At 43.1% G+C, this 27,919-nt stretch overlaps 1 protein-coding gene across 1 annotated transcript; it reads left to right on the top strand.

The window, feature by feature from the left end:
- Nucleotides 1-486: 486 nt before the first annotated feature.
- Nucleotides 487-26,225, top strand: si:ch211-22i13.2 (uncharacterized protein LOC553945 homolog). The gene is made up of 8 exons (XM_067988958.1): nt 487-579; nt 672-759; nt 9,849-9,983; nt 11,679-11,734; nt 11,925-11,999; nt 21,742-21,804; nt 23,252-23,344; nt 25,205-26,225. Exons 2-8 carry the CDS (start codon nt 678-680, stop codon nt 25,253-25,255), a joined length of 555 nt encoding a protein of 184 aa, XP_067845059.1. The 5' UTR covers nt 487-579; nt 672-677; the 3' UTR covers nt 25,256-26,225.
- The last annotated feature ends 1,694 nt before the right edge of the window (nt 26,226-27,919 follow it).

Genomic DNA, 27,919 nt, shown 5'->3' with positions numbered 1-27,919 from the left:
CTGCGATTGGACTCTCCGGGGGGTGACCGGTGTCGCTGGAACTGTCCCCGGTGTGATTGGCAGCTGGGCTCCGTCGGAAGGGGCTGGGTCTGCGTGTAGGCCCCGTCCCCGGGCCACACTGCTGTGCGGCATCTCTGGGGTGTTGTCCTTCGGATTGAGTTGTGTCCACCTGGGCTGGTGATCAAGGTGCGCTTGAAATCCTATGAGACCTTCAGAAGAGCAGAGGGTTCTCCGAACTCCTTTACTCAGCCCCCTGCCCAAATTAACCAGTCACTGTGGGATCCTGCTGTGTGCAACAGAAGGGGCAATCGCTGCCCTTCAAAGACATCCATTCTTGAAGTGTATTGAAAGCATGATGTAAAAGCAAATGTTTATTTCCAGTGTAGTGAGAATGGAGGAAGTAATCATAATCATACTCTCAAAAATACACGTATGCCTACACTAACCTCCACCCGTCAAAAATTCTTCGCCCTGCAGAGGTGATCCATTCAGTCTACTATTTCCAAAGGCTGTTTAATAATTGAAATCTGTTCAGGGAGCTGCTTAGTGAACCAAAGCTACTGCTGTACATTGTGGAATGTAATTGTACTAGTGCTTTATGTTCTCAAATTGCAATTATTTGTGATCTGTATTAGAAGAATTTTGTTTAATAAAGTATGTATTTTCTTTAGTTTATCATGGAGGGTCGGATGGACAGTCACAGAAAAAAAAGCCAGAACCCAAGCACATCTTCAGAGGAGCAGAAAAAAAGAGGTAGAGGTACTGGTTGTTCTATTAACTCTGCTGTCTGCAACTAGTCTAGAATAATGATTACATGGTAGAATTGCTAGAACCTATGAGAGACCACCGGCATAGCCAGTAGAGGGACATGACCCCCCCCCCCCCCGAAATCATTTTGAGGTTGGCCAGCACGGCTTTGGAGGATCACCTCCATATTGCTCCCAGGAGCCTCTGTTGCCCATCTTCAGCCTTCAGCTTCAGCCTGCAAATCTGTGCAGTTCCTGGGTTGGCCTACAAAGTAGGTACATCCCCAGATCCCAGCTCAGTCCCCTTCCTGCTAAGTTAGCCAAATCACTAGCTCCTGCCCCCGTCGTCCGAACCTAGCTGCACCACTGCACCCTATACAGTTATTGTTTCTATTTTTTTTAAAAAGCTCTAGCATTTTCAAAATTGTGGCACAATTATAACCTACATATTCAAACTGAAGAGCCACTTATAGGAAAGAAGTAAACTGTTTAAAATCTCATATATATAATATATATATATATCTAAATTTGGTACATAGGCCGTGCATTTCATCAAGAACTCTTGAGTACCTCTTACTTCTACAGGTGCTGTTATTATGGACCTTTTCACACTTTCTGACACATGGTAGCTGTTATTTTATCACCCTGAGATTGTGCAATCTGGCCACCTGATTCCCATTAATTGCTCAAAATGCTTTCTGAAATTCTGTTCAACTAACATTTTTTCCTCGTAATTGAAATTTCTAATTTCCAAGAGGGTTCACAAATATATATTTTGCAATAACATGACTAAAGTTATCCATTGAATTGTCTTTTAATGCCTGCATTAAAATTTTTACTTGAAGGCCACAGCCTCTCTCAAAAGCCTGAGCTTGGACATGATATTGTTGTCCAGACCTGTGATTCTGAGCTGAATTTAGATTGCGCAGTCTGATCGTATGCTGTGTACCTAATTTCCCAGAAATATTGGTACTGTTCAGTCAGCTGTACTGGTAGCATATTTTCTTTACTTCCTAGTACTTTTTATCCTGTAGTCTTTGGTCAAATAATTTTGAAAAAAGGGCAAATTTTCATAAACTTTATTGAGGGAAAATTTATATTTTTTTAAAGTGGTAGTGAGAGAAAAAAAATGACACTACTGATTACACATCTGTTGTATCTTTTGTGTACTATAAACTTTAAAAGGTGTATTAAACTAAGGGAGACATTGGAGTCTGAGTGAGAGAGAGTTTTTTCTATTTAATATTCCTTCAATATTCAAAAGCAGTCACCAGTTACATTTTGAAGCCAACCAATTATTTCCCATAACAGTTAGAAAAGATCAGTGCTAATCATATACACCTGAGAGAGATCGGGAGAGAAAGATTTAGGTAGGAAGGCACAAATAAATTAAAAGGCAGACAGACGTTTCTTGCCTTATTCTAATTTGATTTCTTTTTCAAGAAACAATTTGAATTTAGAAAGCAAAGCCTGGAAACATAAGGAAGTGAGGGTAGGAAGGGGAAGTGAAGAGGGAATCTGGATGAGGGTAACGGGACCTCTGGCCTCTTGCCACCCATTGTGGCCGGGGGGGGCGCGTGGTGGGTGTAAAATTGTGTGTGGGTGGAGTTAGGTCACAGATCAGCCACAATCTCATTGAATGGCGGAACAGGCTCGAGGGACTGAATGTTCTATTCCTATGTTCCCATGGATCGATGGTTAAGTGTGAAGTGAGTGACACTGGATCAAGGCGGAAAGAAAGGATACAAAAGTTGAGTGGATTCAAATGGAAGGAGGTAGGGATAGTGATTGGTGTGGACATGTGGTAGGAAGGGGAATGGGTAGTATGAAGGTGAAGGGGTAGGGGATGTGATGGGAGTGGGGGAAACGATGGGGAGGGTGCTGCTGAGGGCCTTATTTTCCCCACAAATGCAGTTGTTGGTGGCTCCATTTTCCTCACCACACCATGCCAAAGCACCCACTAGTTCCCAAATGGAAGGAAAGAAGAAAAATACAAAGAGAGAAGCAAAAAGAGTTAAAGGGAGAAGAGATACTGAGGGAAACAGCAACATAGACATCAGAAACTGAATATTCTGGAACTTAGTGTGTAACACCACAGAGGACTGACTGACTAGGCTTTTTTGAAAATGCACTACCATTTTCAATATTGTGATGCAACTAATATCTCCTCAATTCCTCCTATAATGCACCCTGCCGCCCATCTTCATTAACCTTAACGACTTGAAGAACAATGGGTAGCCTAATATTTTTTTTAAATTTTAAAACCCTGCCATTTTCAAAATTAAACAGCCGCTAAGCTCTGCTCATTATTGCTAGATCAGGCCTGTGTTCTTGTACCTGAACAACTACCTAAGCACAAAGAAGTAAGCAACACTATTTAACTTTTGTTTTAAAAAAACTGTTAATTTTCAAAGTTCTGACATAACAAGTTCTACTTATAATTCCTGCGACAGGAAATTCTGCCAATCAAATCCCCTCACCAATACATTACATTTTCCCCCTCACGTTACATTATATAGCAATTAAATTTCAGCAAAGCATACCACTTCATTAGGTACCATATTCACACCAAGTAAATTATAAAGCCCCACAGACCACAGCAATCCACAAGTGAAACCACATCAAAAACCACCTTTCCCCTTACTGAGTTGCGCTGATATATAATGTTGTGGGTTTTTTTTACATGTAAACTTGATACGCTGTCAATTACACTCTTCTACCTTTGCTGTAGAACATCAGTTTTGCATCTTATTTATCTATAAATAATAACACAAAGTCAAAGTATTATTTAAAAAATAAAGACAATGTATGAGTCTAAAATGGGGACTGAGTTACGTCTGCATCTTTAGTTCAATTATCCCCCGCTCTCTCTCACCTGATGATTACACATGGTCTTGATTCCCCATGTGCAATGCCATAAGAGATCGACTTGTGTGGGCATTACTCAGTCAAGTTAAGCTGTTTAGCCCTTCCCCGGGATCACATATGCCTGGTCTCTCTTTCACTTCCCCTCCACCACCCCCTTTCCCGGCCGTGCCTTTGGCACATTATATTGCGCTACTGACAGTGACATGGAAGCTAAAAGCTTGTTTAAGAGCACTGAAGTAAATGCAGGCTGTTAGGTTGTTAATATGCTTAAAAGTTAAAGCTGTATATTTTTATAGTGTAAGAACTTTTTAAGCGTATGGTCACTCTAAACCAACAGGTTTTGTTGCACAATCTTCCCTGGTTTAAAGTTATGTTTTTAAAAAAAAAAAGCCTGCTTATGAGCACAGGCTTTTTATATTAAGGCACATAAGAGTCATATATTGTGCTTTCATAGTGTAACCGCTATGTGCTTGTAAAGACTTCATGCTGTTTATCAGCTCATTGCTGGTAATCCAGCACAGAGAGGCTGCATCAAATGAGAGGTCCAGTGGCCAGGGAGGAGTGGGATGCTCACTGATCTTGGCCAATTTCAGTACTCAGCTGTCATGGCTGCTAACCTGCTTACCTGCCAACAACAGGCCAACTTTCTGACCATCTTGCTTTCTGCATTGTCAAAATCAGCAAAGATCAGTGAGCAGAGCCTTTGGTTGGTGTGTAAGCACAGTGGTGGACATAGCAGCTGAGTACCAAAACCAATGAAGAATAGGCAGCAGATTGGCAGGTGTGCACGGCACTGGCAAGAACTGGCATATTAGGGCCATTAAATAGGAGACAGCGGGTTCCAGTCCCAACCTGGGAGCGGCAGGAAGCAGGTGGGAAAAGAGCTTTTGGGTGGTAGGTGACAGAAGACCTGAAACAACAAATAAATATTTGATGTAAAAACAAATTCCTCACAAAAGTGGGCACGGGGGGAAGGAAAAATAAATTTAAAAAGTTGAAATAAAACTTGCCTCATGACCTGAGGAAAAAATAAATAGCAAAAACTTCAATAAAAGTCAAACTTCCTTGCAACGCTACTAGAGCACCAGACCTGGGAAATGGCATTTGGGGGAGAACCTGGAATTCAGAGAACTAAAGGATAAGTAGTGGTAAGTATAGAAACATATATAAACCTTGCGGTTTAAAAGCATCACGCCCAATAATACCTATCCAAGCATGACATAATCGTGGCAAGAATTAAGTGTCTGACAAACAGGAAGTGCACACCAGATTATATTACTTGTGGATCTCCTGTGGTGTTCCTTATTGGAGGATACTGTCTCTCTCTCTCTCTCTTGCCTATATGTCAGCTGTGCCTCAGCAGTAGCACTCTTGCCTCTGACTCCGAAGGCTGTGGATTCAAATCCCACTCCAGAGACTTGCGCACACCTAGACTGACACTCCATTGCAGTACTAAGGGAATGCTGCTCTGTCGGAGGTGCCGTCCTTTGGATCAGACATTAACCTGTCCACCTACTCAGATGGATGTAAAAGATTCCATGGCATGATTTTGAAGAAGAGCAGGGAAGTTCTCCCTGGTGTCCTGGACAATATTTATCCCTCGACCAACGTCACTTTTTTTTAAAATTATTTATCTGGTCATTATCACATTGCTTGTTTGTGCACGAATTGGCTGCCACGTTTCCTATATTACAATAGTGACTACACTTCAAAAATACTTCTCTTCCTGAGATCCACGCTCTGCCATGCGTCGCTACATGCCCGCTCTCGACCTCTCTCTCCAGCAGTACCGACTCACTCTATTTCAGAGTTGTCCTGTTCCGCAGTTCCATTTCATCCTTCGCCTCATCCAGCACTTTTCTTCTTCCTTTCAGGTGTTAAGGACCACAAGCTTCAACAACGCTTAGATACCAATGCCTCTCCTCATCCTTCTTCTCCTTCACTTTCCTCTGACCCCACCCCTCCCATCAATCTCACCCTTTGTGTTTTCACTAACCCCTCTGACCTTCCCCTCCCTGACCCTGAACAATCTGTCCTCAGCAAAGGCCTCGGCTTCAGCCCCTTACGCCCCCACCTCAGTGAATTTCGAGCTGGATGTGATGCTGAGCTCTTCTTCCGTCGCGTCCACCTCTGCACCCACTTCTTTGGCCAGGAGTCTTCCCCACCCCCCACGCTGCGGACCTTTCTCCTACGTTCGGAATTCTAGTTCCACCTGGACCCCTCCCTCTGGCCTCTTACCCTCTCTTGATCTTTTCATTGGGAACTGCCGGCGTGACACCAGCCATCTTAATTTCTCTACTCCCCTCACTCACTCTAACTTACCTCCCTCTGAACTTGCAGCACCCTGTTCTCTCAGGTCCAACCCTGACATTGTCATTAAACCTGCTGACAAGGGCGGCACTGTTGTTTGGCGAACAGACCTCTACCTTGCAGAGGCTGAACGCCATTTCTCCGACACTTCCTCCTACCTCCCCCTGGACCATGACCCACTGCCGAACACCAAGCCATAGTTTCCCAGACCACTACTGATCTCATCTCCTCCGGAGATCTTCCCTCCACCAACGGCCTCCAACCTCATAGTCCCCCAACCCTGTGTAGCCCACTTCTACCTTCTTCCCAAGATCCACAAACAGGATTGCCCTGGGAGGCCCATCGTTTCAGCCTGTTCTTGCCCCACAGAACTTATTCCCTTCTTTCTCAACTCATTTTTTCTCCCCTTGTCCAGTCTCTTCCAACCTACGTCCGTGACTCTTCTGACACCCTCTGCCACTTTAACGGTATCCAGTTCCCCAGCCCTAATCGTCTCCTTTTCACCATGGACGTCCAGTCCCTCTACACCTTCATCCCCCACCAGGACAGCCTGCGGGCCCTCCGCTTCTTCCTTGGATGGAGGCCCAACCAGTCCTCATCCACCACCACCCTCCTCCACTTGGCTGAATTAGTTCTTACATTGAACAACTTCTCCTTTGAATCCAGTCACTTCCTGCAAATAAAAGGTGTCGCTATGGGAACCCATTTGGGTCCCAGCTATGCCTGCCTTTTTGTGGGATACGTGGAACATTCCTTGTTCCAGTCCTACTCTGGTCCCCTCCCTCACCTCTTTTTCTGATGTATTGATGACTATATCAGTGCCACTTCCTGCCCTTGCCCTGAACTGGAAAATTTTATCAACTTTGCTTCCAATTTCCACCCTTCCCTCGCCTTCACATGGTTCATCTCCGACTCTTCCCTTCCCTTCCTCGACTTCTCTCTCTCCATTTCTGGGGATAGCCTGTCAACCAATATCTATTATAAGCCCACCAACTCCCACAGCTACCTTGATTACACTTCCTCCCATCCTGCTTCCTGTAAGGACTCTATTCCCTTCTCCCAGTTTCTCCATCGCATCTGTTCTAACGATACCACCTTCCACACCAGTGCTTCCGATATGTCTTCCTTTTTCCTCAACCGAGGATTCCCCTCTACTGTAGTTGACAGGGCCCTCGACCGTGTCCGTCCTATTTCCTACACTTCTGCCCTCACCCCTTCCCCTCTCTCCCAGAACCATGACAAGGTCCCCGTTAGTCCTTGGCCTCTTACACCATTCCAATGAAGCCCAACGGAAGCTCGAAGAATAGCACCTCATCTTTCGTTTAGGCACTTTACAACCTACCGGACTCAACATTATTGATTTCAATAACTTCAGATCATAACTACTGCTCCCATTTTTTTTTGTTTTTCTTTCCTTTTTATTTGTTGCACTGCAGCTGCTGGTATTGGTTTTCTGTTGCCATTTACAGCTCCTCTAGACTGATCTTTTGTTTCTTAACTTGTCCCATTACCAACCTCCTTGCCATGCACCATCATCCCTTTTGTCATTTAATTACTCTTGCCCTCTACCCTATCGCAGACCTTCCCTTTTGTTCTTTCCTCCCCTCCCCTCTCTTTCCCCCCCCCCCATTCCCAGGCTCTGTACTTACTTAAAAACTTTAACTCTTTAACATCTTCCAGTTCTGACGAAAGGTCTTCGACCTGAAACGTTAACTCTGTTTCTTTCTCCACAGATGCTGCCTCACTTGCTGAGCTTTTCCAGCATTTTCTGTTTTTATTTCAGATTTCCAGCATCTGCAGTATTTTGCTTTTGCTTTTGCTTCAAAATTACTTAATTGGCTGGAAAGCAGCTTGGGACATCCTGAGGTTGTGAAAGGCGCTATATAAATGCAAGTCTTTTCTATCTGTTCTGTTCATGTTGGTGTTTACTTTCTGTCTGTCTCCTCTTCTGCCTCCATTGTCTCTCTCTCATCTCTTTTCATCTCCCAATTTCACTTCTTTCTTGTTTCTCTATGCTGCTTTTTTCTCTTTTCTTTCATGTGTTAGGGGAAGGGAGTTACTGAGGGCTGCAGGTTGCATTTTATGGTGGCAGAATATAGCACTATAAGTGCTTTTAAAAAAAAAAATTGCTAATTTTTCCAGCGCTAGGCATGTGAAGGAAGGCTGCAAGGTCTGACAAGAAAATGGCCAGAGGTGGAGTTGCTGCTTGGAGCACCAATGAGGATGAAAGTCAGGTAGGTGTGGGATGGAGAGGGAGGACTAGACATAACAGCATGTAGCAGGACTGGGGCTGTTGAGAACGGGGAGTGTGAGCATCCAAATTAGTATCAAATCAGATAGTGGGGCAAGAGGGAGGTCAGGTAGCTGGAGTCATGAGGCTTCACAGCAGTGCGGACAGGCAGGCCTGTGGAGGCAGCTGACACAAAATAAGTAAATCACAGTAAGTGAAGTTAAAATAAATTTAGTATAATAAAGTTTTACAGCATAGAAGAAGGCTGTTCAGCCTATTGTTCCTTTGCTAGCTCTCTGAAAGAGTTATCTACTTTTTCCTTCAGTTTCCCCATCATATTAAAAGAAAGTATAAATATAAACTATAAATTTAAATAAACTTAATATAAATTTACCTGCTGGAACAAAAGAAAAAACTGTCTAAAGCTTACTTGCGGTGCTACTTGGAGTAATGTAGGTGGGAGACAAATTTTGGAGGAGCAGCAGTGCCACCTAACATTAGGAGACGTGGTAAGTATTGTAAGTATAGAAGCCTTACAATTTAAAAATAATTCTTAGTTTAAAAACAGTTCTAGGCATTACACCCTGGTGTGACTGTCTGGCATGATAAAAACCTTACAAATAAAGTGTGACAAATAGGAAGTGCATGTAAAGTGGTAAACTTTTAATATACCAGTCAACCTCCTGTGGAGTTACACACATGGAGTTGAGACCAGCAGAACGTTTAGGTGAAGTGTGAATGAATGACCAATAATTGGACAATGACTGAGAGATGACAGTGATGGTGGAGGAGAGAGTCCCCTCTACTTATAATGAAGGTCATATAATGTGTACAAAACAATGCATAGTTAGTCATTTGGATTTTAGAGTGGAGTGGGAACAGCTTGGGCGCAGAACATGCCAAAACAGAAGCAGATTCAAGGTTAGCTGGAAAATTGATTTATGGTAGGATCTAAGTCCATTCCACGTTATACAGTGGTGCAGTTGGGGGTAGACTGACCAAATAACAGGACAGTGAAGGAGTGACAGAGAATGCGTCCCAGGTAGGAAACACATTCAGCTCTTCTGCGGGGAGGGCTGCCCGCATGTGCGACATCCAAGAATGGGCTGTGGTGCATTGGAGGCTAACAACCGGCTGGACATAGACAGCAGGGAATAGAATACCAAAGTGCGAACTTGAAAGAAGAAAAAATAATTAAAAATATAAATTAAAACTTTTTTTTATAAACATACTTTCTTGAAAAACACACATACTGTATACAGCCCTGCAATTCCTACCACACTATTTTCCATAAATCTGTAAAGTTTCACACTATCAGGATATTTCAGCATTAATGACTATACAAAATCTTTACTTTAATCAACTTAAATTGTTCATCCAGTGGCTTAGTGGGAAGCTGTCACTCTGAATAGTGTGATATTGTGCCATACACGTCAGGCACATCCTGAGCTAACTGGTCTCGGGTTGTCAGGTGTTGTTGGGGGTAGGTAGTTACACAGTTGGCTTCAGTATCCAGTCAAGAATTTCTGAAAGTTTTAAAATAAAACTTGTAGCAGCACTGAAGGAAAACTTCATATCTTTGGTAATTCAGTTTCTAACTTTCGGCTTTATGACAATATGTATAAGAAAGCTGATGAATTTTGTTCATAAACTGTTATCCACTATTCCAAATATGCAAATGTTCTTTTATAAAGGAAAAGAAAAAAGAAAAAGGAAACGAAGCAGAAGTAGGTCCTCTTCCGTGACCTCAACATCATCATCAAGTTCATTGTCTTCGAGTTTGTCGTCATCGTCATCCTCAAGAAGTAGAAGCAGATCAAGTAGTAGAGGTGAGTGCACAAAGTGCTGTGAGCAGCTGAAATTTACCCTGAATTTTGAGGGTGAAGTTCTTAAACACATCAAGTTGACTGCAAGTTACTCGTTTGTTGATTTACAAAAGCTGTTTTATCCTTGAAGAGGGGAAAGGATAGCCCTGCTTTTAACACATTAGAGTAAAAGCCCTTCATCGCTGAACAAAATGATTTATTCATCACTTTTTTCATGGGAAGGGAGAAGGTAAACATTAAAGTAGCCTTGTTTTTTGCACTTAGAACTTCAGATTGTAGATTAAAAGTTTTCCACCTCTATTGCACTTCCAAGGTATTTCTGAAGCTGCAGCATCTTGCATTTAATGTTTTGTTCTGAACTATTTGTTCAAACGTACTCCCCACGCTAATGTAATGTTAAAAACAGAGACCTGATCAGGATTGAATTATGGTGATACAGATGATATTTTATTTTTGGCTAGTATGTGTACTCCCTTTTTCCATCAAAGCAGTGTGGAGATCCTTTTCCTATGTGATACAATATATCTAGAATCTGTTGGAGTGCTTAATTACTGCCACTGGATGGCAGTTCAAATTACTGTTTATTGACCAATAATTCTCAAACCATGGACACACTCAGGTGGAGTGCAGAGAGAGGCTGGGAAAAGATCAAATTGATATGTATTATTTTTAACATGTCTGAATTACACTAGTACCAGAGTAACAACTGCAATGATTCCTGCCAATTAGCTCCAGTCCATATCATCTCACTCCTGCAACTCAATGGCCCACTCCCATCCCTCCTCCTCACCCCTCACGTTTCATCCCTGTTGTCTGTTAATAAGACAGTAAATACTGCAGGCAGTATGGACAAGAAGTGTTGCAGAGCCAAACAGAAGAAGTGTAAATGGAAGAGAAAAAGGGAAGTGAAAAAGTGACTGAAGTAAAGGAGCATGAAGAGCAAGAGAGAAAAATGAAGAGGAAGATAAAGAAATGAAAGTGAAGAGGGGAAGACTTTTTTTGCAGACCTGTATCCATATCCTTTTAGAGAAGGAAGCAAGCAACTATGAAATTACTTTGGAGACTATCGCAAAAAAGTTTTAAGTATTGAACCAAGCCTAAAGAAATGTTTTGAGAACCACTGCAGTAGATTCCCTCTATCATAAAAAAAAATGGAAAAAGAAGAGCCCATGAAACCTATTTCTTTCACAGAACATGCACACTCTGTTACATCATGGACTCTCTACTCATATTTAATATTCTGAGAGAAAGTTCTGCAAAAGTTAACCACGAATCTCTAAATATGATTGAGCAAAACTTCACAACATCGATCTACACTTGCACCTGTCTGTTTGCTTTCCACCATGGCCCCAGCAGCACAGAACCAAAAATGTTTGTGGAGCATTTGATCAGAAACCAAAATGTTCTGTGGAGCATTTAATTATCTCTGCCAATATTCATCTCAATAATGTTTTCTTCAGAAACATTGAGGGGTATGTTACGGACAAGTTTTATTAAAAAAAATGGTTTCAGTATTGGGGAGAAAAATAAAGAAATATGGGAAATCAATTGGAAGTTGAGAATAAATCCTGTTTTGCAACAAATAGAGAACAGATGTTATTTGATACCATTTTGTTTTAGAATATGGCATGTTTAAATATTGAAGGAAACCTATTGGGCGCTTCATGTTTGAAGCTGTTCCTGTTACTATTTTCACAGACTCCCAGAAACGGTCAAAAATAAAGAAAAGGAAGAAAGAAAAACAACACAAAAAGGTAAGAATTTCTCCTGCCTACCTTGGATATTTATATTGAAGTTTCTTTTCATTTTGATATCTTTACAGGAAAAGTATATGCAAAATAAAATATTTTGAAATGTAGTAACTGATGACGTTTGCTATTCAATCAGAGGAAAACATGTCTGCCAGTATTACTGAGCACCTTTATACAATCTGCTTTCTTTTAGAGAGGCAAAAAGGAGAAAAAGAAAAAGCAAAAGAAGAAAAAGAGAGAAAGTTCAGGGCCTGTTCAGATTTCCAAGGTAACTCAATATCCAATTGATAAGTTTAAAAATCTTGAATGAAACTTGAACAGGTAACCATTTTTTAAGGGGAATGCTAGTAATATTAGCAAAATCTTAATTAATTTCCACTCACTAACCACATTGCATCTAACACAGGGACACATTTTTAAAATATACTACCAGTTCTCCCATGGTGTTACTCATGGTGTGTCAGAGGACACATTGTTTTGTAACAATGGAGGTGTTTGTGCTATGTAGGGCATAACATCTGAGCCTCTGATTTAAAGTGACTGAATGTACTAGAAATTGCTCGAAGTGGCGAACCAACCGTGCTCACTGCTCCATAGATTTATACTAACCCACTGCGATCTTTACTGGGTGCACTTCCTCCAATAGGAAGCGGAGAAGAGCTCCAGTGAAGCTGGGACCCATGGGAGAAGCGAGAGGATCGTTCTCTCCCCTCGACCAATCAGATTGCAGCATTTTTGACAAGCTGCGAATGGTTTCTGCAAGCTTCAATGTTAAATCCAGAAAGTGAAAGGTACAACGCTAAAATCATTGTAAAAAGTTATAGACAGTGGAAAAAAAAGATGGTAAGAAATAATTGAATTAAATAAAGACAAGGAAAAAGTTTTTAAAAATCTTTTTTTAAATAAATTTTTAATGACAAACTATTAAAATAAGGAGTAAAGAGGCTGCACATTTTTAAAAGTTAATTTTTAGTTGTTTGGCAGTCATTAAGAATTAAAACCTAGTTGAGACCTGGTATTTTTAAGTGTACCTGTTTTGTGGCGATATTAGTTACTTTCCAGCTGGGAAGATGAACAAGTTGGCGCTGGTCCCTTGTTTCCACTGATTCCAGCCGGCAATTTGAAGCTGCCTTTAATTTGAAGCTGTCATACCGCCGGCGAAACAGGAGGAGCAAGTTTCAGATTTCCGCGTTTGCGCACGTGCGAAGGCCGGAACTTGCTCCTCGATTTCACCACTACACCATTCTAAGCAATTTCTGGGCCTTAAAGTTAAACTCAATTTGTATTAATTGACATTCTGAGATTTTTGCTGGTCCTTTGGTGATCGAATTCCATGCCTTTTCTAGCCCTTATTCTGTGAAAACTGTAAACAAATTAACTTTATTTTTAATATACTAATCTAACTTCTGAGGCATTGTACATGAAGATTCAAAAAGAAATGTAATCTTAAGAGGCTAGGGGTTAATTGGACCAGGACATGCAGTCCCCATTTTAAACTCATACATTCTGTCCTTATCTTTATATTTCTATTACAAATTTCTATGTCCACATTTATATTGTGGAGATGCCGGCGATGGACTGGGGTTGACAATTGTAAACAATTTTACAACACCAAGTTATAGTCCAGCAATTTTATTTTAAATTCACAAGCTTTCGGAGGCTTCCTCCTTCCTCAGGTGAACGATGTGGAAATGAAATCCTCGAAATGAAATCGCATTTATAATTCACAGAACAATGCTTGGTGATTACAGACAGTTTTTTCAACTGCCCGTTGCCAAGGCAATCAGTGTGCAGACAGACAGGTGTTACCTGCAAGGTCTCAGAATATACAAATCACCAAAAAAAAACAACAAACAAAAAAAAACAGAGATAGAGAGGTAGAAACATAGAAAAGACAGCAACTGACCCGTTATATTAAAAACAGATAACATTTGTTCGCTGGTGGGGTAACGTGTAGCGTGACATGAACCCAAGATCCCGGTTGAGGCCGTCCTCATGGGTGCGGAACTTGGCTATCAATTTCTGCTCGACGATTTTGCGTTGTCGTGTGTCTCGAAGGCCGCCTTGGAGTACGCTTACCCGAAGGTCGGTGGATGAATGTCCATGACTGCTGAAGTGTTCCCCGACTGGGAGGGAACCCTCCTGTCTGGCGATTGTTGCGCGGTGTCCGTTCATCCGTTGTCGCAGCGTCTGCATGGTCTCGCCAATGTACCATGCTCCGGGGCATCCTTTCCTGCAACGTATGAGGTAAACAACGTTGGCCAAGTCACAGGAGTATGAACCATGCACCTGGTGGGTGGTGTCCTCTCGTGTGATGGTGGTATCTGTGTCGATGATCTGGCATGTCTCGCAGAGGTTACCGTGGCAGGGTTGTGTGGTGTCGTGGACGCTGTTCTCTTGAAAGCTAGGTAATTTGCTGCGAACGATGGTCTGTTTGAGGTTGGGTGGCTGTTTAAAGGCGAGTAGTGGAGGTGTGGGGATGGCCATAGCGAGGTGTTCGTCGTCATTGATGACATGTTGAAGGCTGCGGAGAACATGGCGTAGTTTCTCCGCTCCGGGGAAGTACTGGACGACAAAGGGTACTCTGTTGGTTGCGTCCCGTGTTGGTCTCCTGAGGAGGTCTATGCGATTTTTTTGCTGTGGCCCGTCGGAACTGTCGATCGATGAGTCGAGCGTCATATCCCGTTCTTACTAGGGCATCTTTCAGCGTCTGTAGGTGTCCATCGCGTTCCTCCTTGTCTGAGCAGACCCTGTGTATTCGCAGGGCCTGTCCATAGGGGATGGCCTCTTTGACGTGGTTAGGGTGGAAGCTGGAAAAGTGGAGCATCGTGAGGTTGTCTGTGGGCTTGCGGTCGAGTGAGGTGCTGAGGTGCCCGTCTTTGATGGAGATTCGTGTGTCCAAGAAAGAAACTGATTCTGAGGAGTAGTCCATGGTGAGCTTGATGGTGGGATGGAACTTGTTGATGTTATCGTGTAGTCTCTTTAGTGATTCCTTGCCGTGGGTCCATAGAAAGAAAATGTCGTCGATGTATCTGGTGTATAGTGTTGGTTGGAGGTCTTGTGCAGTGAAGAAGTCCTGCTCGAACTTGTGCATGAAATTGTTGGCGTATTGGGGTGCAAATTTGGTCCCCATGGCTGTTCCGTGTGTTTGGGTAAAGAACTGGTTATCGAAGGTGAAGACATTGTGATCCAGGATGAAGCGGATGAGTTGTAGGATGGCGTCCGGAGATTGGCTGTTGTTGGTGTTGAGTATTGATGCTGTCGCAGCGATGCCGTCATCGTGGGGGATACTGGTGTAGAGTGCCGAGTCGTCCATCGTGGTGAGAAGTGTTCCTGGTTCAACTGGTCCGTGGGTACTGAGTTTTTGTAGGAAGTCTGTAGTGTCGCGACAGAAGCTGGGGGTTCCCTGTACGATGGGTTTCAGGATGCCCTCGATGTATCCAGAGAGGTTCTCACACAGGGTTCCGTTGCCTGATACGCTAGGACGTCCGGGTGTGTTGGCTTTGTGTATCTTTGGGAGGCAGTAGAAGTCTCCCACGCGGGGAGTACGTGGGATGAGAGTGTGTAGGATGCTTTGAAGGTCTGGATCGAAGGTCTTGATCAGTTTGTTGAGCTGGTGGGTGTGTTCTTTGGTCGGATCTGCGGGTAACCGTCTGTAGTGTTCCTGGTTGTCCAGTTGTCGGTATGCTTCTTTGCAATAGTCCGTTCTGTTCTGTATGACTATGGCTCCTCCTTTGTCCGCTAGTTTGATGACGATGTTGCGGTTGGTCTTGAGAGCGTTGATGGCGTTGCGTTGTACTCGGGTGACATTCTGGACTGTCTTCTGAGTGCGCCTGATGAATCTGGCATTGACGCATTTCCTGACAGCTTGAGCATACATGTCCAGCTGAGGGCAGCGACCCTCCGGAGGAGTCCAGTTTGACTCTTTCCTCTTCGGTTGCTGTACCGCGGATCCCTCTGTCTGCTGTTCTACACATTTATATTGGAAGCTGTGTCTTTAATAAGTCATCAAACTGTAATTATACAATCCTGCCAGTGTGGCTGAGGTCAGCAGAGTCGACGTGGATGCACACCATCCAATTTGGAATTGGGGCTGTGATGGCTAGAGTTAATGGCCAGGGGCTACATTAGGGGCCGGGACTGCAGCAGCAGCTGGGGAAGGAAGGGAATTATCAAGTTGCACCAAATTTGACAAACGGTGTGTTATTTTATCTTACATTTTATGAAAGTTCAAAATAAATATTGAAATTAAAATTAAATTAACAAACACTAGGTTGGAACCCCAGGAGTGGGTGAAGAGGAGGTCACTAAGACCAGTCAAGAACCTGATTTTATTAACTTTAGGGGAGGCAGGAGGCTGAAAGGTGGCAATACACTGTTTCGGGGGGGAGGGAGAGGATTAAAGTCTTAAAAATGTAGAAGTAAAAAGCCTCAAGTAAACAAGATGGTGGACAGAGTCTCTGAAAGTTTCCGGAGAGTGACTCTCTGGAAATGCTGAAAAACTGTTCACACACACTGGCCAGATTTGTGTAATTACACTGTGATAGGTTTTGCCTATGTAAACCTATAAATGTCAACATAGGAATTTATAAAAGAGGTTTACTCCATTTTTCCAGTATTTCCATAGCTTTTCTGTTGAAGCTACAGTAGGTGAGCAGAAGAAACCCTGCAGAAATTCATCCCCTGGTATTCAGCAGTACTGGGGATAGAGAATGGGGCAGTCCTGCACTTTGGTAGCACTGGAAGATATTCATGGGCTTGCAGCCTGCAGCAGTTGGTAGTTCCTTCCCCATCTCACCATACCATATTACCGACCACCTCCCACTTGCAAGAATATGAAAAAGAGTGACAGAAGCAGAGGAGGGGTGTGGGGGGGGGGGGTGGAAGAGAGAAACACAGCAACACAAAGACACCAGAGACATGTAAAGAGTGACCATATTTACTAATGTACCGTGTGCAATCGCAAGATGAGCCCAAATTACCAGGGAGATCAGGAGGGCTTACGACAGTACTTTGAACAGACAGAGGAGAGTTCAGAGAAAGAGAGAAGTTTGGACAGACACAAAATTTCATACCACAGGGGAAGAGAGAGATAGCACTTCAGACACGTAGAACCATAGAAGTTTACAGCACAGAGAGAGGCTGTTACACCCATTGTGCTTGTGCTGGCTTTTTGCTATAGAAATCCAAAACTAATCCCACTATCCTACTCTAATAGCCCTGTATCGTCCTCTGCTCTGAATATTTATCCAATTTTTCCCTTCAAAGATGCAATAGTATCTGTCTCAACTGTTCCCTAGCGCAAAGCATTCCATGCTCCAACAACTCTGTAAATAAATTTCTGTGTACACGAATTTCTTCTAACCTCTCTCCTCACCCTCTCTTAGTGACTGTTTTAAATTAATGACCCTTCAGCACTGACTCCCCATCAGAGAAAATAGTCTTTCCCTATTCACCCTTTCATAATTTTTAGAAACTTCTATTAAACCTCCTCTCAATATTCTCTGTTGCAGCAAATATTGTTCCAGTATCTCCAGTCTTTCGTCACAACTGTGAGAAAGTGTTTATACACACACACACACTTCAGACATAGAGTGAGAGAGAATTGTTCAGACACAGGACCATGGGATGAGTGTGAAGCATAGTCATACATGGCACGGTAGAGAAAATAATAGATGGAGAAGGACTTTCAGCCACAATGACAGACATAAAACCACAGATACACAGAGTGACAGAGGGGAAAAAAAATAAACACATGCATATAGAATGGAGAGAAAGAAAAAATACATGTAGGGTTAGGGAGAAGAGAATCACAAATGAAAATATCTTTGCTCTTTATCTCTCTTATTTATATATAAATATATTTTTGGTTTGGGATTGGTTTTGGTTATTTACAGGGTACGGTAGCATAGTGGTTATGTTACTGGACTAGTAATCCAGAGGCCTGGACTAAAATCCAGAGTCATGAGTTCAAATCCTGCCACGGCAGCTGGCGAATTTAAATTCAATTAATTAAATAAAGTCTGGAATTAAAATACTAGTATCAGTAATGATGGCCATGAAACTACCGGATTGTCGTAAAAACCCATCTGGTTCACTAATGTCCTTTAGGAAAGGAAACCTGCCATCCTTACCCGGTCTGGCCTATATGTGACTCCAGACCCACAGCAATGTGGTTGATTCTTAATTGCCCTCTGAAATGGCCTAGCAAGCCACTCAGTTGTAAAACCTCGCTACGAAAAGTCATAATAAGAATAAAACCGGACGGACCACCCGGCATCGGACACGACTACGGCAAAACACCAAGCCCAGTCGACCGTGCAAGGTCCTCCTTACTAACATCTGGGGACTTGTGCCAAAATTGGGAGAGCTGTCCCACAGAATAGTCAAGCAACAGCCTGACAAAGCCATACTCACAGAATCATACCTTTCAGCCAACATCCCAGACTCTTCCATCACCATCCCTGGGTATGTCCTGTCCCACCGGCAGGACAGACCCACCAGAGGTGGCGGTACAGTGATATACAGTCAGGAGGGAGTGGCCCTGGGAGTCCTCAACATTGACTCTGGACCCCATGAAATCTCATGGCATCAGGTCAAACATGGGCAAGGAAACCTCCTGCTGCTTACCACCTACCGTCCTCCCTCAGCTGATGAATCAGTCCTCCTCCATGTTGAGCACCACTTGGAGGAAGCACTGAGGGTAGCAAGGGCACAAAATGTACTCTGGGTGGGGGACTTCAATGTCCATCACCAAGAGTGGCTCGGTAGCACCACTACTGACCGAGCTGGCCGAGTCCTGAAGGACATAGCTGCCAGACTGGGCCTGCGGCAGGTGGTGAGCGAACCAACACGAGGGAAAAACTTACTTGACCTCGTCCTCACCAATCTACCTGTCGCAAATGCATCTGTCCATGACAGTATTGGTAGGAGTGACCACCTCACAATCCTCGTGGAGATGAAGTCCCGTCTTCGCACTGAGGACACCATCCAACGTGTTGTGTGGCACCACCACCGTGCTAAATGGGATAGATTCAGAACAGATCTAGCAGCTCAAAACTGGGCATCCATGAGGCGCTGTGGGCCATCAGCAGCAGCAGAATTGTATTCCACCACAATCTGTAACCTCATGGCCCGGCATATTCCTCACTCTGCCATTACCAACAAGCCAGGGGATCAACCCTGGTTCAATGAGGAGTGTAGAAGAACATGCCAGGAGCAGCACCAGGCGTACCTAAAAATGAGGTGCAAACCTGGTGAAGCTACAGCTCAGGACTACATGCATGCTAAACAGCGGAAGCAACATGCTATAGATAGAGCTAAGCGATTCCACAACCAACGGATCAGATCAAAGCTCTGCAGTCCTGCCACATCCAGTCGTGAATGGTGGTGGACAATTAAACAACTAACGGGAGGAGGAGGCTCTGCAAACATCCCCATCCTCAATGATGGCGGAGTCCAGCACGTGAGTGCAAAAGTCAAGGCTGAAGCGTTTGCAACCATCTTCAGCCAGAAGTGCCGAGTGGATGATCCATCTCGGCCTCCTCCCGATATCCCCACCATCACAGAAGCCAGTCTTCGGCCAATTCGATTCACTCCACGTGATATCAAGAAACGGCTGAGTGCACTGGATACAGCAAAGGCTATGTCCCAGCTGTAGTGCTGAAGACTTGTGCTCCAGAACTAGCTGCGCCTCTAGCCAAGCTGTTCCAGTACAGCTACAACACTGGCATCCACCCGACAATGTGGAAAATTGCCCAGGTATGTCCTGTCCACAAAAAGCAGGACAAATCCAATCCGGCCAATTACCGCCCCATCAGTCTACTCTCAATCATCAGCAAAGTGATGGAAGGTGTCAGCGACAGTGCTATCAAGCGGCACTTACTCACCAATAACCTGCTCACCGATGTTCAGTTTGGGTTCCGCCAGGACCACTCGGCTCCAGACCTCATTACAGCGTTGGTCCAAACATGGACAAAAGAGCTGAATTCCAGAGGTGAGGTGAGAGTGACTGCCCTTGACATCAAGGCAGCATTTGACCGAGTGTGGCATCAAGGAGCCCTAGTAAAATTGAAGTCAATGGGAATCAGGGGGAAAACTCTCCAGTGGCTGGAGTCATACCTAGCACAAAGGAAGATGTTAGTGGTTGTTGGAGGCCAATCATCTCAGCCCCAGGACATTGCTGCAGGAGTTCCTCAGGGTAGTGTCCTATGCCCAACCATCTTCAGCTGCTTCATCAATGACCTTCCCTCCATCATAAGGTCAGAAATGGGGATGTTCGCTGATGACTGCACAGTGTTCAGTTCCATTCGCAACCCCTCAAATAATGAAGCAGTCCGAGCCCGCCTGCAGCAAGACCTGGACAACATCCAGGCTTGGGCTCATAAGTGGCAAGTAACATTCGCGCCAGATAAGTGCCAGGCAATGACCATCTCCAACAAGAGAGAGTCTAACCACCTCCCCCTGACATTCAACGGCATTACCATCCCCGAATCCCCCACCATCAACATCCTGGGGGTCACCATTGACCAGAAACTTAACTGGACCAGCCATATAAGTACTGTGGCTACGAGAGCAGGTCAGAGGCTGGGTATTCTGCGGCAAGTGACTCATCTCCTGACTCCCCAAAGCCTTTCCACCATCTACAAGGCACAAGTCAGGAGTGTGATGGAATACTCTCCACTTGCTTGGATGAGTGCAGCTCCAACAACATTCAAGAAGCTCGACACTATCCAAGATAAAGCAGCCCGCTTGATTGGCACCCCATCCACCACCCTAAACATTCACTCCCTTCACCACCGGTGCACTGTGGCTGCAGTGTGTACCATCCACAGGATGCACTGCAGCAACTCGCCAAGGCTTCTTCGACAGCACCTCCCAAACCCGCGACCTCTACCACCTAGAAGGACAAGAGCAGCAGGCACATGGGAACAACACCACCTGCACGTTGCCCTCCAAGTCACACACCATCCCGACTTGGAAATATATCGCCGTTCCTTCATTGTCGCTGGGTCAAAATCCTGGAACTCCCTTCCTAACAGCACTGTGGGAGAACCGTCACCACACGGACTGCAGCGGTTCAAGAAGGCGGCTCACCACCACCTTCTCGAGGGCAATTAGGGATGGGCAATAAATGCTGGCCTCGCCAGCGACGCCAACATCCCGTGAACGAATAAAAAAAAAGATGCGGATCGACTTGTCACGTGGAGTTGCTCATGAGGCCATGCTTACAAATCATTTTGCTCCAACAAAATTAGGTGTGCCCTTCGCCAAGTTCTTGGCTGTTGCAGCTCACAGTAGTCAAGCATGTCACCATAAGAGAGAAGAAAATCAGACCCAGGCCACCTCACTCTGCAGCATGTACACCTCTTGATAGTTGAGATAGGTTCAGCTACATTATATCTCCTATAATGTAACTAAACTTCTCTCACCGTCATTGTAGCATGCTCCTGCATAGTATTTTTTGGTGTATCGTACGTCTCCATCTCTCACGGTCTTCAGCTCTCCTCATGGTGGAGAAGATCCCTATATTCTGGGTCCTGAGGTCAGCTGTAACGGTCGAGAGCTTGATACTTCTTGGCCTTCCATGGTGGCGTTTTCAGGTCTTCAGAGGACAAGCTCTGAGTGCCTTGATGGTATTGTATGACCAGTTGAGCCTGGCCACATGCCCAAACAGCAATAAGTGCCTTTTGGCAATTGTGACACTTGGGGGAGGTTGGCGGTCATCTTTCTGATCTGAGTAATGCTAATGCGGTCACACCACCGAATACGGCAGATGTGGCGAAGACAATACTGCCTCATTACACCCAAATATGTTCTTATTTAGGTCCATCATCTAGTGCATCAGTAAAATTCTGCATCCTAATTCTGAAAGGTTTCAATCTGATTTGTGGATCAGTGATCCCAGATATATAAACTGCTCCATGAATTTCACAGTCTCACCTGTGATCTGTTGATTAGGCGGACGCAGGAGAAGGTTGCTGAGTGACTGGACTTTTGTTTTCTTCCAGTTGACTTGCAAGCCTATGGGGCAGGCATTCTCCACAAAGATTTTGAGGGTCGAGACAAGAACGGTAATCATTTCTACCAATATGGCAACATCATCTGCGAAAGCTAAGTCCGTGAGGAATTGCTGCCAATCGAGGCTCAATTCATCGAGCAATGATGCACCATTCTAGAATTCAATCCATGACTCTATCAAAGGAATCTGGACCAATGAGACACCTGAATTGATTGGAAATGGCAGGCGCTTGTCCCCTGCAGTCCTTACCAAGCTGCTAGTGTCTGAGAGTAAGGCAGAGACCAATCGTACAATTTTGTCAGGGTCCCCAAGGATGGAGAATATTTGCCAAAGGGCAGGCCTATACACAGAATCAAATGCTAACTTTAAGATCAACATAGGACACATATAGCAGACAATGATATTCTTGTCTACAGAGGAACAGGAGTATGCCATTCAGCCCCTTGAGCCTGTTCCGCCATTCAGTTAGATCGTGGCTGATCTGTATTTACCCATCTTGTTTCAATAACCCCTAATATCCTTGCCTGACAAAAATCTATCAATATCAGTTTTGAAATTTTCAATTGACCTGGCCTCAACAGCTGTCTGGGGGAGAGAGTTCTAGATTTCCACTACCCTTTGTGTGAAGAAGTGCTTTCTGACATCGCTCCTGAACAGCCTAGCTCTAATTTTCAGGTTATGCCCCCTTGGTCTGGACTCTCCCACCAGAGGAAATAGTTTCTCGCTATCTACCCTATCAAATCCTATAATGATCTTAAACACCTCAATTAGATCACCCCTTCATCTTAATCATCTGGTCTACAAGTATGTTGAGCATCGGTATTCGATCTGCCAGAGATGAAGCCACTTTGCTCGTCTTTTGTAGAAGAGTTCCTGATCTGCTAAGAGTATGTCAGCATATACTTTTCTTGTAACAGAAAGAAGGGTGGTGCCCTAAGGATTGGCTTCATGGGGTTATCTTGTTGATCTTTAAGGGCAAAGGAAACAGAGCTATCGGGGCATCAACTTTTTTTTTACTGTTACAGGCAAGTTGTTTGCTCATATACTTCCTTCTCTGGAGGCAAAACTAGCAGAAGGTCCATGAGCGAGATTAGTAGCTCAAAACAGAGAAATAGTGAGAATCAGAAAAAGCTATGTACATGGCTCAAGGAGATCAGCTAACTTAGGCTCTCATTTTAGTAGGTGACTGACTGATTAGTTTCATTCTTCACTTCATAACCAAGTCATATGACATTGTGGGCTGTGACAAATGCTTCACTATTATCACAGAACTAAAGATTTTCTCACCACTGCATGCCCTTTAGAAAGTGTTTCAATACTTTTCCTTTCAGCTAGAAAAAAAACAAATGTTTAAATCTCTGTCTAGTTTATTCAGGGTCTCATTTAGAAGGAAGAATTCCAACAGTTTGCAGTTCCACCTATGAACACAAGGTGGTGATCAATGCATTGATTTTTTAGAGTCTGTGGATTTGTGTTTACAAAAAATGTTCTCATTACAGTTTCTGAAAGACAGGGACAAAAGTGATAAATACAGCGTGATGACAGGAAAGAAAATAAAAATGAAAGTTAAAAAGACCAGAGATGATAAAGAGGTACGTTAACTTGTTTTTCTTTTAGGAGTGGATTAACTTAAAGGAGACACTGTGCTGCCCATTTTCTGTCATGTATAAAGTTTAAAAATAATGTAAAATAAAAATGACTTGCTTTCTGAGAAATCATGATTTACACTTCAGCCCTGAGGAGGTTTAACAGTTCAGGTGCCGAATCGTACATCTGACACAGGTTTAGAAATTGCACAATTGGACCCATTTTCCAAAATTTTTACTAGCTCCCAACTTAAGGTTTTGAACTGTTGGCTTTCTAACATTGCTATAACCTTCCATTTCACCATTTTGTCATTTAAATCTTTTCAGCACTTCTGAAGGTGAGGCTTTTGCTGGGATTAGTTTCTATAAATGCCTGTAGCCCTTGGGTACCTCACTCAAGTGGCATCCTTTATGTGTAAACCAATATAGTGTCAGAGGACTATTCCATCAAAGAGGGCACCATAGCTGAGTTCAATCCTGTTGTCATCTGATGGCCTCACAACTACATTTTCCAGCAGTGATCGAGAGGGAGCTCTGGCTGATTTTATCCCCCTTCTTAGCCCATGTTAAAGTTGACAACTTGCAACATACCTATTAGGTTTCCCAACTTTCCTCTTCATTCCCCTGCCCCCTGCCTCCCAGTTTATGACATGGAATATTACAGTATTTTTGAAAAGAATTTTAAAAATCCCTTGAAGTTAGTGGTCAACTGCCTAATTATTTGTGGATGGAGCTGCCATCAACCTTTGAAATATCAGAAAAAGACTTGGATTGTTAAACAGTCAGTTTTAATCACTGAAGTTTTGTCTAACATTTGTCACATGTAGCCTACATTAATGGCTGTTTAATCGTCTTTTTCACAGTATATTTTGCTTTATCTCCCAAAGCAAGAAGATAAAGCAACAGTATTTTAAAAGAACTTTTATCTCTATCGAGCATTAAAACTTCAAAGAGGTCTTTGTGAACATGTCGACAATAATAAATGGCCCTAAAAGAATTTCTAATCATTTTATCTTAAAAACTGGGAACAGCATGAAGGGAAACTGAATCTCTTTAATCATTGAAAATATGTAGAATGTACCATGGGCAAATTGCATCTCTGTGAAAAATGTCAACTAAAAATAGAAAATGCACAGCAAGGTTGGTCAGCATCTAAAAGAGAAAGGAAGGATAACATTTCGGATGTGTCGCATTCAAAGCTTTCTCTTTCAAAGAGAGAAACTGTTCCCATTGGCAGAAGGATCAAGACCAGAGGACATAGATTTAAGATGATTGGCAAAAGAACCAAAGGTGTCATGAGGAAAAACTTTTTTACACAGCGAGTGATTAAGATCTGGAATGCACTGCCTGCAATGGTGGTGGTAGCTGATTCAATTGTGGCTTTCAAAAGGGAATTGGATAAGTACTTGAAAGGAAAACATTTGCAGGACTAAGGGGAAAGGGCGGGGGAGTGGGACTAGCTGGATTGCTCTTGCAGAGAGCCAGCACAGACTCGATGGGCCGAATGGCCACCTTCTGTACTGTAACCGTTCTATGATTCTAAATGCTGATCAACTTGCTGTTCATTTCTAACGTCTTGTAGGTTTTTTTCTGCATTTCTAGCATTTGAGTTTTTAAAAATTAGGTAAATGTTTTATTTTTAGATGTAGAGTAGGAATGGTACTGCAGCTTTCCAAGGATTGCACTCTAGGGATAATTTTTCAACTTTACTTTCTGACTGGGAACCTGCACCCCAAGAGAGTGCATCAGAATCTCACTGCACAACATTCTCCAACCACTTAAATGAAGTATGAAAATCATCCCTTTTGTGTTATGATAGATGTATTCAATCTATTGAGGCACATAAACTCTTTTTCAATCCCACAGAGAGACCGAAATCGAGCAGAACTCCTTCAGTTCCTGAACTCCGCATTGTAAAGAAGAGACGCATCAGTGGGATTTCTATACCTTGAAATACAGGGCCTGTTAACAGCATGAACTTTGTCACTGGAGACCCCTGTGTTCAGTTGGACAGCTCAGGGAAAACCCTTCAAAGATGGATGGAGGAAACTTTTCTGTTACAGGCATAAAGGTTGTGTTGAAATCTGACAGTATGATTTTGAGAAACTTAACATTAAATAACAGAAACAAGACTGGCATCTTTCAGGATATTTCTCAATGTTTTACCAAAGCAGCCCTTTGGAAAAAGAATTCATAATAAGAAAGCTCAAATTGTTTAATAGCTCAGAAAATTGCCTGGTTGGACAGAATTTCTTGTTCAGGCAATGTTTACAAACATTTATACATTCCAAGTTTCTGAGAAAATGCAAGGCACATTAATTTTAATCAATAAAATGTCAATAATAGAGGCATAGGATATTGCTTCATTTTCAAATATGCTATTTGTATGTAGAGTTAAACTTACTGGATTCAAATGTCTCTGGGAAATCCTTTATAATTTGTGAATAGTGATATACGTTGAGAATAGTCAGCACAAAAGTTGCAAAGATTATGAAAGTAAATGCATTAACCTCATCCTATTTACAAACAAAAAGTATTTTCCAACAGGACGTAAACCTGCAATATTCAATATGCATGTTAAAATCTTTTGGAAAAAAGCAGGCATCCAACTGAAATAAGTGCATTTGATTTTTGATCATTTGAATACTGTGTGCTGAAAGAAGAATGGGAAGAGGGAAATCATCTGTACTAACCAATATGGCAGATCACATATAAGAAAACAATACTGTATAAATCAGTGCAAGAAATACACTAAATTCATCCTTCAGACAAGTGCATCTCTCCTGCTTTTACATACCTGCTCATCAGAATTATGCTTGATTATACTTTGAAATCTGTACTTTTACTTTTTTCATCCATTAAATGGATCAAGCCTAGTTATTTCACACATGATGTGGATTGTATGTTATGAAAATAGCATGTAACTGAGTGATGCAGACCCATACATGGCAACCTCCACAAATTTGAAAAGCTGACAAAACAGCTTCAAAAAAGCTGATAACTCAATCGTAAAACTGAAAATCAGCCTTGAATAAAGGCCTCTGACTAAAGCCACTGTTTCATGGTGAATAATAATTTTTTACATCCGATTTCACAATATTTAAGTGTTTTAGGATGACATTCTGCAATATTCAGATTGTTTTTCTGTGAAAGCTGAATCCCATAGCTTATCTGGACGTAAGATGCAGCTATTATAGACGGACAAAAATTAAAAGTATACAAAAGTGAAATTATTGTAGTGGCGGATTTGGAAATTTTTCAAGGAAAAGGTCAGATCTTGTGGTGCAAAATGCATTTTCTAGATGGAGCTACAGGCATGTTCCCTAGGAAATTTTAATCTTTGACACCTTTTTGGTACATCTTCCAGCATTCTGAAGATTACTGCACTTACAGCATTTGAAGCCAAAAATAATTTACTCTGATATGAATACAATATATATAAAAATAAAAGTAGTTATGAGTCATTATTGACTTTTGGTTTTTACACCAGCAGAAGGTAACACTCTGAGTATAACACAGCTGGTCTACTCTATGCAGGTGCCATAGATTAATGAGATGAAGCAAACCAGTGGATCTCCTGTGGTGTTGCTCACAAAGCCAGGGGAAAGTTAATTTTCTAAAATTCATTAGCAATGATGTAGGAATAGGTATGGGATCTGTAGCTTATGAAACTATCTCGTGTTAGAAATATGTAGCTGCAGAAGTGACTGTGTCATTGTTCACCTTCATTGCATTCTGTTTCCCTTCTCATGTTTGATCAGGTTTCTACTAAAACTCGCTTTCACAGCCACATCTCTTTCCTCAGCAACTGCCTCCGGCTCCGACTTATTCCATATGGATTCCAACTTAAATTCCACTCTTCGTGTTTCGGATCCACCCGTGATTACAGATATCTCCATGATATTCAGTGTTCCTCGAACCACTGCTCTTGTCGCTTCTTGAGATTCACGCTCAATGCCATGCGCCGCCACATCCACGCTCTCGACCTCTCCAGCGGTACCGACTCATTCTACTTCAGAGTTGTCCTGTTCCACAGTTCCATTTCATCCTTCGACTCATCAGGTGCTTTAACAAAAAACTTTTTTTCTTCTTTTAGGTGTCAAGGAACACAAGCTTCAACAAATCTTCGATCCTTCTTCCCCATCGCTTTCCTCCGACCCCATCCCTTCCTCCAATCTCACCTTTTGTCGTGTTTCTACTATCCCCTCTGACCCCGAACGATCAGTCCTCAGCAAAGACCTCAGCTTCATCCCCTTACGCCCCCACCTCACTGAATTTCAGCTAGACACGATGCTGAGCTCTTCTTCTGTCGCCTTCCGTTCCGCATCCACATCTTTGGTCAGGAATCTTCCCCCCACACAGCGGACCCTTTCTTCCACCTTCAGAATTCTCATTCCTCGTGGACCCCTCCCTCTGGCCTCTTACCCTCTCTTGATCTTTTCGTTGGGAACTGCTGGCGTGACATTAGCCATCTTAATTTCTCTACTCCCCTCACTCACTCTAACCTACCTACCTCTGATTTTGCAGCACTCCGTACCCTCAGGTCCAACCCTGACATTGTCATTAAACCTGCTGACAGGG

This window comes from Heptranchias perlo, chromosome 8, assembly GCF_035084215.1.
Source record: "Heptranchias perlo isolate sHepPer1 chromosome 8, sHepPer1.hap1, whole genome shotgun sequence".
Classification (NCBI taxonomy): Eukaryota; Metazoa; Chordata; class Chondrichthyes; order Hexanchiformes; family Hexanchidae; genus Heptranchias; species Heptranchias perlo.
The sequence above is the reverse complement of the archived record's forward strand: the minus strand, read 5'-3'. Positions and strand labels throughout refer to the sequence as shown.

Excerpts from the sequence above, each read along its gene's own strand:
- si:ch211-22i13.2 (XM_067988958.1), top strand. The coding sequence starts at position 678 with ATGGAGGGTCGGATGGACAGTCACAGAAAAAAAAGCCAGAACCCAAGC. Across the intron at positions 11,735-11,924 it reads AAGAAAAACAACACAAAAAG|AGAGGCAAAAAGGAGAAAAA; the intron begins GTAAGAATTTCT and ends GCTTTCTTTTAG. Across the intron at positions 12,000-21,741 it reads GGCCTGTTCAGATTTCCAAG|TTGACTTGCAAGCCTATGGG; the intron begins GTAACTCAATAT and ends GTTTTCTTCCAG.